Genomic DNA, 18,043 nt, shown 5'->3' with positions numbered 1-18,043 from the left:
CGTAGGAATGGCATTAAAACTTCTAAACAAGGTAGAAATCTAACGTGCATTAGTATTTCCTGCAAAAAAATGGGCAAGGGTCTCATATGTGTTGCACAGCGGTGGATGGTTTCCCAAAGTCAGCTTTATTGCATACTTGTTTAATAGTCAACTTTGCTGCAGTATATCAGTGTTATGTGATAAAGTATATGAATGCTACAAAGGTGGTTTTGGCATCATGTCAGATTGCACTGTGTAGGCAATCTTCGGCCCAGTTTTCTTCAAAAAGAAGGTACCTGTTAGAATCGGATAAATACCATAATCAGACATCATAAGCAGTGGTTATTGCTCATGTGTTTTCAACAGGGTTTTTTTTTTTTGGCAAGTGTTCAACGCCTATTGAGGTTGCCATAGGGGTCAGGCATGTGCATGCTAACTGGTAAAGTTTGAATAACCTTGCGAAGGCTAATTTTAGGATCGAAATAACGAAAATTTTGGCCCATAGAACTTCATGGGTGTTTTGGCCACGATCAAATTAATCGAAAAGCCAAATTAAGGGAACGCTACTGGATCAAGATGGTGACGTTACATAAATGAAAAGCTGCACTATTCACAGTGTGATAGCACCTGCCAAAGCCTGATTTTTGCTGGCAGCACACTAGAAAAATGCTATTTTCTCAGCTTCTACTTCATATTTCACTGTAATATTTCCCAACGTGATAAAACAACCAAGGATCATGGAAATAGCAAAAGTGTAGGAAATTTTGACAAAATTAATCATTCTAATTGTTGAGTTGCCTCTGAAAGGAGTGGGCAGTAAACTAGAGCTGTGTGTGTGTGCAGCATTTCTCCCACCCTCCCCCGTGGAGAGAACCCTGACAAGTGAGAGAAACGTTTATGACAAAGGTCACACGCAGTCATGCATTTCGTTGTCATGCCTGTGCTGAATTGTGATGTGCATACACTAAGTTTTATGAGTTTATCAAGAAGTGCCTGATTTTCCAGACATTCTTATGAGTGCTGTATTAACAGCTGTACTTTTACAATTTTCCATGTTCCCTTTTCAAAACTCTCAAATGCAATAAGCGTTACTTTATAGAATCCCTCTAACTGCTGCATCTCGCCTATTTGCGGTGCCATGTTGGCAACACTGAGTGTGTTGTCTTGTATTCAAAGCCAAAGCCAACAATCATTTGTGGAAACATAGGTGCTTGCCTTTGCTAACCCTATTGTTCCTGTATCTTGTGCATTGCTGCCAGAGCTGTGGCACGTGATCCCATGCAAGCAGCTTAAGCGATGTCAGACAAGAAGTACTTTCCAAATTTATAACAGTACAAAACCTTTGAAGCTTACAGGATGCCAGAGAAGGGAGCAGAGGGGTACACACCGTGAATTAATCTGCTTGATATTTCGGGGGACGTCCACATGTGTGGCTGGGTGGTGGCGGTTTATACATACTCTCTTGCACCGACGTCATGATTCCGTTTCCTTTTTTTTGCATTTATTTTTCGTGTGCAGCATGAAAGAAATTTTACCTGAAGGTCAGCGCCTTTTTTATTCCTGTCTTCTTATTTGTCCCATCTTTTGCACTGCTACAATATCGAAATGTACAAGTAGCCCCTGTCAGCACTATAGTTCGGCACTTTCAAGTATTTATCCACAGCTATTCAGCCAACTTTCCATTCAGGGGCGAAAGGTGCACATTCTGTAGTTTGTGCTGCCGCGATGTCAACATTTCGTGCGCTAGTCATCCGGACTTCCTATTGCACATGGGTACGATAAAACACAAGGACTCTGCAAAACTAGTGGACTTGAACGAGAAGCTTGGAGGTTTCTGCAGCCGATCAGTGGATATGTATGTACTGCAGTCGAACCCAGATATATCGAACCCGGATGTAATGAATTGCTGTCTGTGTGACGAAGAAGATCGGCAGGCTGAAAAGCCCTGTTGCCATCGCGTGGCTCGTACCCAGTTCGTTCGCTGGCTGCGCCCTACCTGTTGGTGCTGAGTTTGTCGCTGCTGCTCTGTGAGCCGAATAAACCCCCCTTTACAATTGGTGGAGGTGCTGGGTACAACCAGAATTCTGGAACTTCGTAATCGGACACTGCAGCCTGTCTTCATAATGCCGGAAGAAGGACCACCACAACCACAACCCGCTGCCCCGGTGACTACCGTGGTCTGCCCCGGCCCGTTGTGTCAACGTGACCCACCCATCTTCACTGGTGCCGAAGACCATGACGTAGAAGACTGGCTCGCTGACTACAACCGGGTGAGCATCCACAACCACTGGGATGACACCAAAAAACTTAATTACGTGTCGTTTTATTTGAGCGGTGTCGCCAGCGTGTGGCACCGCAATTATGAACATGATCTGACAACGTGGACGGCCTTCAAGACTAACATGACAGAGGTATATGGGCGCCCCGCGGTTCGCAAGCTTCGCGCCGAGCAACGTTTGCGTGGCCATGCGCAACAGTGCGGGGAGACGTTTACCAGCTATATAGAAGATGCTGTTGACCTCTGCAACCGCGTTGACGTCGCAATGGCTGATGCCGAGAAGATCCGCCATATCTTAAAAGGCATTGAAGACGACGCCTTCCAGATGCTGTTGGCGAAAAATCCCTCGACAGTGTCTGAACTCGTCAGTCTCTGTCAAAGCTTCGATGAACTGTGCAAACAACGCGTAGCCACCCGCCAAACTACACCTCAGGCCACTTCGATGTTGAGCTTGGCTGCTGCCCCGGATAACACTTCGCTGCTGCTACAGATCAAGGAGTTCGTCCGTGAAGACGTGGCTCTTCAGCTTTCCTTGATTCCACTTGCACACGGCCAGCCGAGTACTCCGTTGGCACCCGCTCTCCAATCTGTCATCAAGGAGCAGGTAGCCGACCACATTTCGCCTTCTCTTCAGCAGGCTCCGACAGCCGCTCCCCTGACGTACGCCGAAGTCGCGATGAGGCCTGCGCCACAGATCTACGGCTCCCTTCGCCCACCTTTGCGCGCCCCAGCCGTATCCCCTCCAGTCCGTCCACTGGTGCGCTATGCACGACTTCAAGATTATTGGCACATGGAAGACAACCGCCTGATTTGTTTTTATTGTGGCTGTACTGGACACGTGGCACGTCACTGTCGCCTGCTTACACCGAACGTCCCGAACAATGTGCGTCCGTATGCGCCACGTTTCCAACAACGCCGCAACTATTCGGACACCTTTGAATCTCCTTCTGCCGTCGACACCGCATTCTCCGCCACTCGCCGTTCACCTTCTCCTCGCCGCCGCTCGCTTTCCCCCATGCACAGGCGGCGGAGCCCTTTGCAGTTCAGGAGGCGAGAACTGTGGTGCCAGCGAAATGTATAAGGCCTCACACTTCCCCGAAGAACGTTATTGAAGTCTCAATAGAATGAACATTGACGCTAGCACTTGTCGACAGCGGCGCTGCACTTTCAGCGATAGATGCCCGTATTTGCCGCAAGATAGGAAAAGTGACGACGCCGCTTTCTGGACTGTCTCTTCGAACTGCCAACGCGCAGCACGTCGAGGCATCTGGCGTCTGCACTGCTCGTGTTGTAATTCAGGAGGTCCTCTATATCATAGAATTCATCGTGTTGCCATCATGTTCACACGACGTCATATTAGGTTGGGACTTTCTCTCCACACATCATGTGATCATTGACTGCGCCCGCGCCGAAATCGAGCTGTTTCAGTTTTCAACCGATATTATCACCGACCATAAGGACCTTTGTCGCAAAATTGCTGTTTCAGAAGACACCGTTATACCTGCCTGGTCTTCCACTCTTGTCAGTATCTCTTGCGAATCTGTAGATGACAGCACAATACTCTTCGCTCCTTCCGAACTCTTAGTTTGCCGCCGTTCACTACCACTGCCGTTCGCTGTCCTTGAGTTCAAAGCTGGCGCCTCTCTCGTGTGTGTCTCAAACCCATCGGCTGAACCAATTACTTTACTCCGCCATGAAAGCCTTGGCAGAGCAGAGCCACTGACCTCATCTTCAATATTTGACACGATGGACGACTGCACTTATCTTGCTGCTCTCTAGGCATCGCCTCCTCAGTCACTGCCGCATTCTTTTATGCCAGCTATTGCCAGTGACCTTACGACGACACAGCGCGACGAACTTCTTCGCTTGCTCCAGGGCTTCTCTTCGTCTTTTGACTGCCAAGCAACATCACTCGGCCACACAACAACTGTTTCACACACTATCGACACTGGGAGCCATGTACCAATTCGGCAGCGTCCCTACCGAGTATCGGCGACTGAAAGACGCGTTATCAATGACAAGGTGAACGATATGCTCAATCGCGGTGTCATCCAGCCATCTAGTAGTCCTTGGGCATCACCAGTCGTCCTAGTTAAAAAGAAAGACGGCACCATATGATTTTGCGTCGATTATCGAAGGCTTAACAAGATTACCCGAAAGGATGTATACCCGTTGCCACGTATTGATGACGCACTTCATCATCATCATCATAATCATTTATTATTCCCTTAAGGATCCCTTCGGGGACATTACATAAGGGGGGGGGGGGAAACAGCAATGGGAAAGTGCCATACATCAGCTAAAAATAAATGCAAACAAAGGCGACAGAAAAATACATAATAAACTGTAGAAAACATCAGGTATAAACAGAACAATGAAAATATCTCAAACTGGGTAGCAATAAATTAAAAGAAAAGTGAACACGTAAAAGTGAAACACGCTAAACATAAGAGACAAAAAAGAAGAGAAGGAAAAATAGGCGATGACACAAGCAAGTCGGATTGAGGAAAAGTGGCTATTTTGGGTTGAAATGGTCTGACAGTAACTGTCTAAATTTGGAGGGATTTGACTCTAAAACCACGGCTTCGGGAAGATTGTTCCATTCTTCTATGGCGATGGGGAGGAAGGATTTGTTGAAGGCGTTGGAAGAACCATGCAAACGCTGTATGCTAAGGGAGTTAAACAAACGGTGAGATGAGCGTATCGGAGAATGTAATAAGTTCTCGTGCAGTGCAGAAAAGTTAAAGTATAATTTATGAAAAAGACAGAGCATTGCAAGTTTCCGGCGGAGTGCTAGGGGTTCGAGTCCGAGAGTCAATTTCATGTCAGTAACGCCGTGCCAAGGTGAGTACTGGGAAGTTATGAAGCGGGCTGCCCGGTTCTGAATGGCTTCGAGCGACTGAATCAAGTAAACCTGGTGAGGGTTCCATATGGCTGAGGCATACTCCATTTTAGAGCGGATGTATGTTTCGTATGCTAGTTGCCTGATAGATGGAGGGGACATAGCCAGAGATCTTCGGATGAAACCAAATGTTCTGGAAGTGTTAGCACAAAGTTTCGTGATATGGTCCACCCAAGTTAGCTTGTTAGTTATTTCGACTCCTTGGTACCTGTATGAGTTTGTTACTGATAACGCCGTGGAGTTCAGCGAGTACGGAAAAAAGGTAGTGGAACATTTGCGTGAAATGTGCATGCATTTACATTTTGAAATATTAAGATGCATAAGCCAGTCAGAACACCATTTCTGGATTTTGTTTAGGTCGTCTTGTAATGATTCCTGGTCGGTATTATCGGAGATGCGGCGATAAATGACGCAATCGTCTGCAAAAAGATGGATGGATGACGAAATCCCAGATGGCAGGTCGTTGATGAAAATTAAGAAGAGAAGCGGAGCAAGAACGGAACCCTGGGGAACTCCAGAGATAACGTCAGTAGTTTTAGAAGCATGGCTGGCGATGACGGTGAACTGTGAGTGGTTAGTTAAAAAGCAGCGAATCCAGGATAAGATAAGAGGGTCGAGTGATAAGCATGCAAGTTTACCCAATAGATGTTGGTGAGGAACGCGGTCAAATGCTTTTAAAAAATCTAAGTAGATGACGTCTGTTTGGAATGAAGAATCTAAATTAAGTTGAAGTTCGGTTGTAAATTCGAAAAGTTGGGTTTCGCACGAGAAGCCTGCCCTGAAACCATGCTGTTTGGGAAGAAGAAAGAATTGTGATCGAGGTGATTTGCAATATGGGAGTAGAGTATATGTTCGAAGAGCTTGCATGAGATGCATGTTAATGAAATGGGACGATAATTAGAGGGGTCAGCACGGTCACCACTCTTAAAAATTGGCAGAACCTTGCTTGATTTCCAGTCATCCGGAATTTGACTAGTATTGAGGGACTGGGCGAAGATGAGTTGCAGGATTTGGCTTGTGAAATGTTTCGTGCCTTTAAGTATTTTGGCAGGAATGTTATCAGGTCTGGGTGAAGTGGACGGCTTGAGGTTATCGATGAGGTTTGAAATTCCCTCAGATGTGATGGTTACGGGTGGCATTGGAATAAAATTTAGGCTCGGTAAAGTAATGCTCTTATCCGCTGGCTCGTGGGTGAAAACTGAGGTGAAGTAGGAATTCATCACATCTGATCGCTCGAATAGCGGAACGTCTGTGCCGTCTTGTCTTTTTAAGGATATGTTATAGGAGCTGTTCCTGTTGGGCTGTAGCAAATTCCAAAATTTCTTGGGGTTAACACGCAATATTTCTAGAAGATTGTGACTGTATAATTTTCTTTTGGATGACCGCAATAATCTAGTGTATTCGCGAAGGATGCCGAAGTATTTTCCCATTTTACAGGTGATCCGGAGTTCTTGGCATTACGGAAGAGGCGCTTCTTTTTTCGTGATAAGCTTACGCAGCGAGTTCGAATACCATGGTTTTGTGGCATCCCCGCAGATGCAGATGAATGGGACGTAGGCGTCTATGAGTGATAAGATTTTGTGCTTAAAAAGACACCGATTCTCGTTGACGGATCTGGTAGCCATGGACGCATGAAAGGTGGTGAAAAAGTGTTCGAGGTTAGAGTTTATGCTCGCGAAGTCAGCCTTACTGTGATCAAAGATGTGTTTGATGGACGGTTGACGGGGGGAGACTTCAATCATCAGGTTAAAAAACAAGAGATTGTGGTCACTCAGCCCACTGCAACATGAAAAGGATTGAATTAGCTCAGGACTGGAAACAAGAATGAGGTCAAGAATATTTGAGCCTCGTGTTGGCTTGTTTACTGCTTGGAAAAGGTTTGAAGTGAGGACCATTTCAAGGAAATCTTTAGATTGGCGAGATGACGCAGTAAGAGCCTCCCAGTTGATGTCCGGGTAGTGAAAATCACCGCAAAGTATTAGATTGGCATGAAGAAATCGGGATTAGAAGTCTTGAACTACAGCGTGAAGGTCCGTAATAAAAGAATGATCCGTGTCAGCTGCTTGATAACATATAATTAGTATATTGGTACAAGAAGGAAGGCAAATTTTCAGACACATTATTTCGCTGTGGCTGCTTATCTCGAGTAAGGTGGATGAATAAGTTGAATTCACAAGAGCAAGAATGCTGCACCCCCCCCCCCCCCCCCCCGGCGATCTACTCGATCTCGCCTGTAGATATGAAAGGACTGGTTGCTGTGGAGCAATTCTGAATCCTTAATATCAGGTGTTAGCCAAGATTCAGTAAATAAAGCGATGTCAGTTCTATGGTCTTCGAGGACTGCCTCAACTATTTCTTTTTTTTGTCAGGTAGCTTCTTATATTTGTCAGTAGGACATAAATTTTGTTAGTTTTAGCTGTGCGCAGGCATTCTGACAGCTGGACCTGTGGCAGGGAAGCGTCGCACGGCACCTGCGTTAACCGCTATGAATGAAGTTCAACAACGGAATCTGTTTCAGCGTTGTAAGGGAAAAGTTTTCTGGCGATAACCAACTTATCAAAGCGGATCTTAAATGAAGCGTTAGTTTGTTGGCCATAAGAAAAAAAGCTTTTTTCGGGCTAGCCGAACTTTAGCTGAGTAATCCTCACGAACTGAGAATGGGGTTTCTTTAAGTTTCTGTCCTGCAACAAGAATTATTGATTTATCTTTAAAGTGTGCAAGCTTAACTATGACTGGGTGGTTTTTTCCTGACTGGAAACGACTTAGTCGGTGTGCACGTTCAATAACTTGGCTACCAATTGCAATACCTAGGTGTTCGGAAGAGAAGGAAGTAATGTGAGCCTCAGACTGGTCCCAGCTTTCGCAGAGTTCGTCCTGAAGTCCGAGGAACAATAGGTTTGTGCGTCGCAAGCGGTTTTCAGCGTCGTCGCACTTGTTTGTCAGTGCTTTAACGTCTGAAGCAAGCGGGGCCAAGTCGGTGTTTGTTTCGGACGCAGCTACTTTTTCTGGGTTAGTTTCGATAGTTTTTTCGAGTATTTCGACGCGCGCTGAAAGACAATGCACCGAGTCTTCAATGTTCGTTTGAGCGGACCGGATCAAGGCAAGCTCGGCAAGTACGGTGACCTCGACAACGTTGTCGTCTTTTCTCCTGATTTTCCGACCCATCTTCGGCGTTTACATCAAGTTTTGACCTGTCTCCGGAGTGCTGGTCTCCAGCTTAACTTAAAGAAGTGCCGATTTGCAGCTCGAAAACTGACTATATTAGGCTACGTTGTCTCCAAAGAAGGCATTCTTCCTGATCCTGCTAAACTTCGTGCCGTATCCGAATTTCCGAAGCCCACTAACTTGAAAGCACTACGCAGCTTCATTGGCCTATGCTCTTATTTTCGAAGTTTCGTTCGCAATTTTGCTACTGTGATCGCACCACTAAACCAACTTCTCCAAGGCGACAATGAACTTTCTGCTTGGTCGGAAGCCTCTGATGATGCCTTTACGACTCTTCGTCGCCTACTCACGTCTCCGCCAATGTTGCGCCATTTTGATCCAAGCGCACCTACAGAACTTCACACTGACGCCAGTGGTGTCAGCCTTGGTGCCGTGCTCGCACAACGCAAGAACACTAATGCCGAATACGTAGTCGCCTATGCCAGTCGTGCCCTCACGAAACCTGAGGCCGATTACTCAGTAACAGAAAAAGAGTGCCTGGCTATCGTATGGGCTCTTCAAAAATTTCGGCCATATCTCTACGGTCGACGCTTTGACATGGTGACAGATCATCACGCTCTTTGCTGGTCAACCTAAAAGACCCTTCGAGCCGCCTCGCTCGGTGGGCCCTCCGAATCCAGGAATATGATATCCGTGTCGTCTATCGCTCTGGACGCAAACACGCTGACGCCGATGCCCTCTCGTGCTCCCCAGTTACTTCAGACAGCAGCACTTCTACCGACAGACATGACATCTCACCACTTGACATCCTGGACATGGCATCGGAGCAATGAAAAGACCCATGGATCGTCATGATATTCGAGTTTTTGTCAAATCCTCCGGCAACTTTGGCACCTCAAGCGTTACGCCAACAGGCGCAGCATTTCACAATCCGCGACGGACTTTTATACCGCCGCAACTACCACAATGACGGCCGCAAATAGCTCTTAGTAGTGCCTCGCCACCTTCGACAAGAGTTCTGCTCCGCTTTTCATTCTGACCCGCAGTGTGGTCACGGCGGAGTGTCAAAAACCTACACACAGCTTCGCCTACAATATTATTGGCGAGGGATGTACACCTTCGTCCACAAATACGTACGCTCCTGCGTTGCCTGCCAGCGACGCATATGTGTCCCGCATCTCTCCACCGCACCTCTCCAACCACTTCCCTGCCCAGCTCAGCCATTGGACTGTGTCGGCATTGAAATATACGAGCTTCTTCCATATACTGGCGCTGGCAACCGATGTATTGTTGTCGCCGTAGATCATTTGACGCAGTATGCTGAAACCGCTGCCTTGCCTGCCGCATCAGCAAAAGACATCGCCTTGTTCATTCTAAACAACTTCGTTCTCCGCCATGGCGCACCTCGTGAACTGTTGAATGATAGGGGCCGCGTGTGCCTCTCGGATGTCCTGCAGTCACTCCTATCTGAATGCCAAATTGCTCACCACACTACTACTACTTATCATCCACAGACCAATGGCTTAACAGAACGATTCAACAGAACTCTTGGTGACATGCTATCAATGTACGTTGCATCTGACCAATCCAACTGGAATCTTGTACTTCCGTTCGTCACTTACGCATATAACACTGCCTCTCAAGCCACTACCGGATTCTCACCATTCTTTCTGCTTTACGGCCGCCATCCCTCCAGCACCATTGATACGGTTCTCCCGTACCGGCCGGACCCTGCTGAATGCTCACCTGTTTCTGCGGTTGCTCAGCACGCTGAAAAATGCCGACAACTGGCCCGTTCTTTGACGTCTGCTCAACAGTGCCGCCAAAAAGAGCGCCATGACCTCAATCCTCCCCCTCACCTGTTCCCCGTCGACTCACTCGTGTGGCTTTGGGTCCCACCTGTTGCTGCTCCTGGCCTTTCGTCCAAGCTCCTGCCAAAGTACCACGGACCCTACCGTGTGGTTGCGCAAACATCACCAGTGAACTACGTGGTCGAACCCGTATCGCCATCTCCCGATCTGCGTTGTCGGGGGCGAGAGACTGTGCACATTGACCGGCTGAAGCAGTATTACGATCCGCCCACCTCTTCCTAGGTCGCCAGGATGGCTACTCTTCAATTCTGGAGGTGATTGTGATGAAGAAGATCGGCAGGCTGAAAAACTCCGTTGCCATCGCGTGGCTCGTACCCAGATCGTTCGCTGGCTGCGCCCTACCTGCTGGTGCTGAGTTTGTCACTGCTGCTCTACTAGCCGAATAAACCCCCCTTTACATCTGTAAAGAACAGCTGTAAAATCCCATTGAAAATGTTTGCATTAAATTTTTATTTTATGTTCGAACCTCATTATAACGAAGTTGAAGGGGGAGCCAAAATTAATTTGTTATATCTGTTACTTCGTTATCTCCATTATTGCCATTTATTACAATGTATGCTCGATAGGATGCACAATTGCAAACATGGAAATAAGAAAACGACTTTGTGGCATGCGGAAACACTACACGGCCACACATGTGATAAAATTTGAATGAAACAACAGAAGAATCTCCAGCATGTGCAACACGTACACGACTTCTTGGCACCCGACATGACAGCCTTTAGATGGCTGCCTTCTGTTCCATTGTGATTGTCTCTTGCATTCGCTTTCCACTTGGCTTGTCGCAGTCGAATAGCACGTACATGGCACACACCATAGCACTCTGCTGTGTGATCGAGGAGGAAGTTGAACTTCATTACGCCAGCATGGCTCATCCGGCGCACGGCCTCTGAGATTGCACAGGTGCCACTGTGATTGAGGATGGCACGCCCTGCTGCCAGCCCGTGTGGCGCGCTGCAGGGAGAGGACGAATTGAATGCACGGCCTTGGCACAGCCCCCGAGCTTGCGTCGGGTAGATCTCGAAAGCCAGGCCCAGCTGCAGCAGCCTGCGCAGCCTGCTGTAGAGGGAGAGAGAGAGAGATAAAGTGAGCAGCACTAATTAAAGAAGTGAAAGCGACTTTCGCAGGACCCACAAGATTGCACGGAGGAGATGTTGGAGGTCACGTCCAGCTATGCCTGCCTATGCGGCGCACCGTGTGCGCCGCACCGTGCAGTAGAAGTGAATGCACTAATCTTTTAATCTTTCGCACTGCTGCGTGCAGCCATGCAGCATGGTGGTGGCGCAACTCACACATCCCGGCACACGTAACAGGGGAGATCAGTGGAGAAGTGCAATAGTTGAGCCGCTGCTTGTGCGCAGGTACGCAACTACATTAGCGCAGTGTTGAGAAAGACCAGTGTTGCTCAACGGCCTATTCAACATAGAAATGTGGGAGTTTTGAAATGCAGCGGCGAATTATTGCTGAACCTCGTGGAAAGTGATGTACTCGGTGTGAAATGGTTGGGTATTTTTGGTTTTGGAGACGAATCTAGTTTGTTATATCCATTGGCAGGACAATTTCCCTTCGTTACAACGAGGTTTTAAATACATAGATCTCTAAGGAGATTTCAAGGGCAATTTTGTTTACTTCGTTTTATTTATTATTTTGTTATATCCTGTTCCGTACGGGATGATGAGGTTTGAGTGTATATCGAATTATTGATACTATATTGAACTACATATTTTCCAGTCTCTTTCGAGTTCTATATATTCGGGTTTGACTGTATTAGAGCTGAGCGCCTTTTGGGTGTATAGCTAGCCCAGCCCTCAACTTCCAAGGTGTAATGAGTTTGTTGTGCCACTGTTGGGATGTGTTCGCTGTGTATTTCACTTAACCAAATGTTTCTCAGCTATAAAACGGTATTTTAATATTTATTTATGCAATTGTAGTATCTTTTGGCATCTTGTATAGTATATTGAGCATTGTGGGGTCGGCAGGTATGGACGTGCAACCTGGCAACAACCTCGCAACGCCTAGGCTAAACAAGATAAGAAAATAACTCAGAGACAAGCACAGTATGGTTCAAAACAGTAGAAGCTTTGCATACTTCGACAACTACCCGCAATGTTATCTGCACAATTTTTGTACTTGAAGCATTTTTTCCATTTATTTGAAATAAACCTAAATTGTTTCAAGTTGCATTATCGCAAACATTTCAGTCAAATGTTGCTCTCTCAGGCACACCAGGCAGTGTATAATACCGTTTAATGCTGTGGTATCTCCTTGCCCTTTCTTTTATGTCTTCAAGGTCCCCAACTACATTTGTCACGTCAATAAATGCCAGAGATTAAAATGGCGGTTATTGGAAGGTTTCCTTGAACACGCCAAATCCCTTTCATTTGTGTGCTGAAAGCAGAAGGCATATTCCTTAACATCACCTAAGTAGCCCTATATATGTACAAATGTGCACATTGGCTAGATGTGCAAAGGCGCTGGGTTGTCAGTGTAATGTCATAGATTTCAGTAGTTTCTCATATGTGGGTCATTTTGCAATAAGAAATGTTGTCGGAGCTTCATATGTTAAGCCTTTGATTCCTTTAAATTGCGGTCTAGTCTTTTATTGGAACTGGAATTGAGCAGATGCTATCAAAATTTGATGTTATGGTGAACTAGTGCAGGACAGTCAAAGTGGCATTTGCTACCAGTCTTGTTCTTGCTTTTTTTTTTTTTAATTGCTTACCAACCCTCTTCTTACAACCAGAATGGCCATCTTGCTGCTGTGGAAGCTTAACATACTAACGCAGCTCATCGTAATGTTCATTCGTGGTTTCGCTTCAAGTAGCTGAGCTTAGGTGCAGGCACCCAGTTCTCAAAGGCCAGAGGTTGCTCGGCCTTTTGTCATTGATTACAAATGGATTGCTTAACAGCATGCGAGTATTGTTATGAACCTACCTTACTCACTTTTCCAGCATTGCCAAGGATTAGACTTTGCATGTGTGCTCGAACATTGCAGCCATGTCTGCTTCCTTTATTTATGGTGAATTCGACAAATCACACCGATGCATACCGGGGCGCCATGCTGGGGTGATGATTGGACAAAATGGTGCTTCGTTGCAATTTTCCGAATTCACCATTAATTCTCCAATGCAAGAAGGCAATGAAAGAATGTAGCCAAAATCTAAAGTGCAAGTGAAGTGTGAAGGCGTTCTGCAGATTTTTAAACTCTGATGCTAATGAGCGTTTTGGTGACGTAAATGTAAGGTCAACAGAAAATAAGTGCACTGGAACACACATACAACAGCCGAGAAAGACACAGGACAGGCGCTATGTCCGTCCTGTGTCTTGTCTGTTGTGCGTGTGTTGTAGTGCACTTATTTTCCGTTTACCTGCAATGCACCGTCTAGCCTGTATGCAGGTGTTGTTAAGTAGGTGTAAGGTATGCCTATAACTGAGTAAACAATTGGGAGCTTAGTGAAATAGCGCTTTGTGCTGCTTGTTTTCAGGGTTTTACAACGGCTATTTCTCCTTTCAACTTCTCAGCCATTGGGGGCAACCTGGCATCAGCACCAACGTTAATGGTAGGAGCACATTTTTTCTTTCTTTTTTTCTTGGGGCTTGTGCGCGTTATTAAATGTAATAGGGGTGTCATTGCAAAACTGGACAGTAGGTTATAAGGGACAGCAGAGTAGAGGACTCTGTATTAATTTTGACCACCTGGTGTTCTTTAACATTTGCCCAAAGCATGGTACATTAGCATTTTCGCATTCCACTCATGTTGGAATGTGGCCTTAGCAGCCTGGATCGAACCTGCAATCTTGTGCTCAAAAAGACTTGTTATTGTAGTTACCTGCTCTGTCTTATCTAGGAGGTCCTTTAAAATGGTGGGAATGAGTGCACTATAAATATAAAATTTTTTGCATTGCGAGTGTCAAGTCGATGCAGTTTTTGAGGCAGTAGAAGCACTGGTTTTCACCATGACCCAGCTAAGTATGCCAGGTCCAGTTGAATGTGGAAGCATTGTCAATTTACTTCTTCAGTGGGAAGGGGACAGTGTACCAAGGGTGTCTCCCTCTCAGGAGAGCAGCAGCGCAAATGTGTTACCCAAAGGGCTCCGAAAAGACTGCATGAAAGTGTGTAGCAATAGAATCCAAAAGTGCATTATGGAGCATGGCTGGTGGGCTCTGAAATGACAGTGCCCTGTTGTACAATGCCTTTTTCCGTCTTGTCAGTTCTTTGTGAAATATAGGCCACAGGCACATGGGTGCTCATTGCTCCACTGGATTGAACTGTTTTACTTTCGTGGGTAGTCCTAGTTTCTAGATAGTCAAGTTCATAGCCTCACTGTTGTGGGACCTTATGCCATCCCCCACCTCCAACACCTGCAAACATACACTGAGCTTTACTGCACGGTACGCTGTTGAAAAGACCACCAAATTAGTGTTTTGGACCTGCTTATAGCTGGGCCTTGACAAGAGATCAATAATTTTAATCATTATACCTAATGCGTCACATCAAGCACTTTTCTTTTTCATTAGAGTTAGTGTTAGTGCCACGATACTGAAGAAGACAGTAGCATTATGTAAATACTGACCAAGTGAACGTGGGTCTGCAACGTCTTGGCTGCTGTTATGCCTGTGGCGCTTACCATGTAAATGTTTGAATATGCTTCTATGTTATTTTGTGACATCTTTGGTGGAATGTCGGGTATATATTGTGGTGATAGCAAGTTTTGCTGTGCAAGGTAAACATCTAGAGCGGCACGTTGGAGACTGCAAAGTTGAGGCAGTCTATTATGGGGTATAACACTGGATCGTGGTACTGTTGCTGAAACGAACGAAGTCTGAGATTTACAGAATATAGGCACCGGTGTAGGGCTTGCTGGGGTTGAGTGGACTGAGAAAATAACTGGACATGCAGTTTGCTGCATGTCCAGTTAAGTCTGCTAATTGACCTGACAAAGAAAAAGAAGCAGAAGGACATTAGAGACTTTTTCTTCAAGAAATAAATGCTTTTTACATACGCATACCTGAGTGAGTTCGGATAATACAAATTTCGGCTAATACGAATATTTCTTGTAACCCCGTGAGATTCGTATCATCGAGATTCCACTGTACTCCCTCCCATAAGTGCATGGCCCAGCATTCAAAGTGGCCTGTGGAGCCTTTCAGCGAAGAAAGCTAGCAGAGTGCGTGGGGTTCAACAACCACCAAGAATGGACCAAGAATGTGCAATGATAGAGGTATGACCAAAACTCTGAGGTCACCCAAACAAAGACAAGACGTTCATGCTCTCTAATTGAGTAATCATGCTCTAGGACGGCGCGGTGGCTAGTGTATGCTATGACACAGTCATGACTGTGCTGATGCCTGGGCGACAACAGCTCTGGTCGAAGTGCGAGAACAGATGGGTCGAAATGTGCCATTACGTTATATAACAGTTATGCCAGTTTGAATACCAACTTAGTGTTCCCTTTAAGAGGAAGCCTTAGCTCGGTCCCAACTCCTATGCCGCCTATTCAAATGCATGTAAAACACAGAGAGGCTTTTCTGAGATAACCATTGGGCGATATTAATGAAGTTGGTTGCATTTGAGAGAGAAAGTTAAATACTAGTGACTGCTGGAGGCAGAATTTCGATTTAGGGCCTGAATTCTTTCAATGAAATTTTCAAACTATGGTAAGTCAGAAAAAAAAATAAAGCACGTAGTTTACAGATTCATAGCTCTGCACATAGAACAGATATCACAGTTCTCTAAACTCAATCCATTAGAGCATCCAAAGCAGACAAATTTGATATGTCAATTTATATCTTAGGTCAATTTGTTACATTGGTTTACAAGGGTTTTGCAAATGTTCTACTCTCAGATTAGTGGTCTATTTGAAAGCCATGTACTATATATCAATTTTGCCCACATTAGATGTACTATTATGTGCATTTTACACAAATGTGATATAAGTTTTCATTGCCTCGTTACAGAGTTGTAAACTTTATAGTTTCCTTTTGTTAAAATTGGCAATTCTTGTCAATAAAAAATTGATGGCCTGAATGGCAAATTCGCAACCAAAGGTCACTAGATTTTAACTTTTTCTTTTAAATGTAACAAACCTGATCAAATTTGGTGCGCTGGTTGCCGAGAAAAAATGATTTCTCCTTTCCCGTGTATTTAGATAGGAGGCCCTGAGCTAAAGCTTCCCTTAAGAGTTGACCATACTGTATTCTTCCCATTTTCATCAGCTTGCAGCATGTGCAATATTTGCCTGTGGTTTAAGTGTGATGCTTGATCAACTTTGATGTAAACTGCAAGCCATTGGTAGCGGGTGTCAATGTTGCTTACAGCAGTGCGGTCAAAGGTACTGCTTTGTTTTGTGTAGAGGAGGCTCAAAGTCATTGCTGCGCACTGTGTTGATGCTCTATGTTATACACTTTGTACAGTGCCGTTCACATTTGATGGTGCCACAGTTGTAGCTGCTGGCTTTGATGTCCTGCAACTGTTTGTGGGTTGCTCTTTGTTTTGGGATGCGACAAACAGACAATGTACTGCACAAACCTGAATGTAATACAAGAGGCAATACGAGGGAAACGGGAAGAGAAAAAGAAGTTTCTGCTACTGTGGTGTGCGCAACACGTCTCGTGAACACCAATTTCCTCCAGGCTCATTGGCATTTCCTCATTCACTGACAGAGCTTGTGTACGTCTGTAATGCTACCCTTAAAGATAGAGTGGTCCTAAACTTCAGCTCTTTGAGCGAGTGAGTGAATTTTAAAGATGGATACATAAAAAAAAAGAAAGGTGAAGCTGAAGCAACAACTCCTTCAGAGATGAGAATTGTCAAAAAAAAAAAAACATCGTATATCTGTTATACTTTATCTGTATGCACAGTTCCTTTCCAATGTGGATATTAGAATTCTGTCTTCTTTCTCTCGTCTATGTCCGTACCTGCCACTAGTACAATGCATAGTAATCTCGTTCATCCTTCATTTCTCTTTCCGATACTAAGGGTAATGTAGTGCTATGGAAGCCTTCGGACGCGGCCATCCTCTCAAACTACTTCATCTTCAAGATCTTTGAAGAGGCTGGCTTTCCACCTGGAATCATCAACTTCCTGCCCTCTGAGGGGCGTGCCTTCGGAGACGTCACGTCAGCGTCGCCGCACCTTGCCTGTGTGAACTTCACAGGCAGTGTCGCGTAAGAACTTTGGTGTGAATCGCGGTTATGAATTGGTAAACGGGCCAACTGTGCTTACTCATTTGTTTGTCACATTTTTGTTTAGGTACTATTACCTGATGACTTATGTTCGACCAGGCATGACTGGTATCGAACCAACAATTTTGTTCTTTCTAGTCCAACGTTGCTAGAATAACAATAAAAAAATATTAAGTTGAGCAAGATCGAAATATTAGGCTTCTGTGATAACGAAGTCACATTCATGGCGAGAAAAGACCTTTGCAGGTGAAAAAAAAATAATGACAAAAATGGAAAATCAGAGTGGTGCCACCTATTCTAAACTATGGTACCACTCAGGTGATGTCACACTGGCCAATTCATGGAAAGTGGCAGAGAGGGAGGCCACTAGGAGATTACGTTAGTTTATCCGTATTAGCACGGCTGATTCAAACTAGGAGCAGCAGCAGGACTTTCGATGGCAATTTTCTATGCCGTAAAGTCGTATATTGTAACGCAGAAAATGATGATAGACTTATAGAATAATTGGTTGCTCTAACTCGCTGTCCCTTTAACGACATAAGCCATGGCTGCTTGTGCAAGGAAACAGATAAACTTGTCTTCTGTCGTACATCTCGTCCACCATACCTGGTCAAAACGCAGTGCCTGCAATGTTGGCACTCGTGCACCGTTGTGTGCTCTCTCT

General features: G+C 45.4%; 1 protein-coding gene across 1 annotated transcript in view; it reads left to right on the top strand.

Moving 5' to 3' along the window:
* Positions 1 to 18,043, top strand: part of P5CDh1 (delta-1-Pyrroline-5-carboxylate dehydrogenase 1) — a 63,419-nt gene that overhangs the window by 16,998 nt on the left and 28,378 nt on the right. The window contains exons 7-8 of the mRNA XM_075686399.1: positions 13,681 to 13,755; positions 17,174 to 17,361. Coding sequence (XP_075542514.1) covers positions 13,681 to 13,755; positions 17,174 to 17,361 — 263 coding nt within the window. The remainder of the gene's footprint in view (positions 1 to 13,680; positions 13,756 to 17,173; positions 17,362 to 18,043) is intronic.

This window comes from Dermacentor variabilis, chromosome 3 (genome assembly GCF_050947875.1).
Source record: "Dermacentor variabilis isolate Ectoservices chromosome 3, ASM5094787v1, whole genome shotgun sequence".
NCBI classification, from domain to species: Eukaryota; Metazoa; Arthropoda; class Arachnida; order Ixodida; family Ixodidae; genus Dermacentor; species Dermacentor variabilis.
This window is presented reverse-complemented; position numbering and strand designations above follow the sequence as displayed.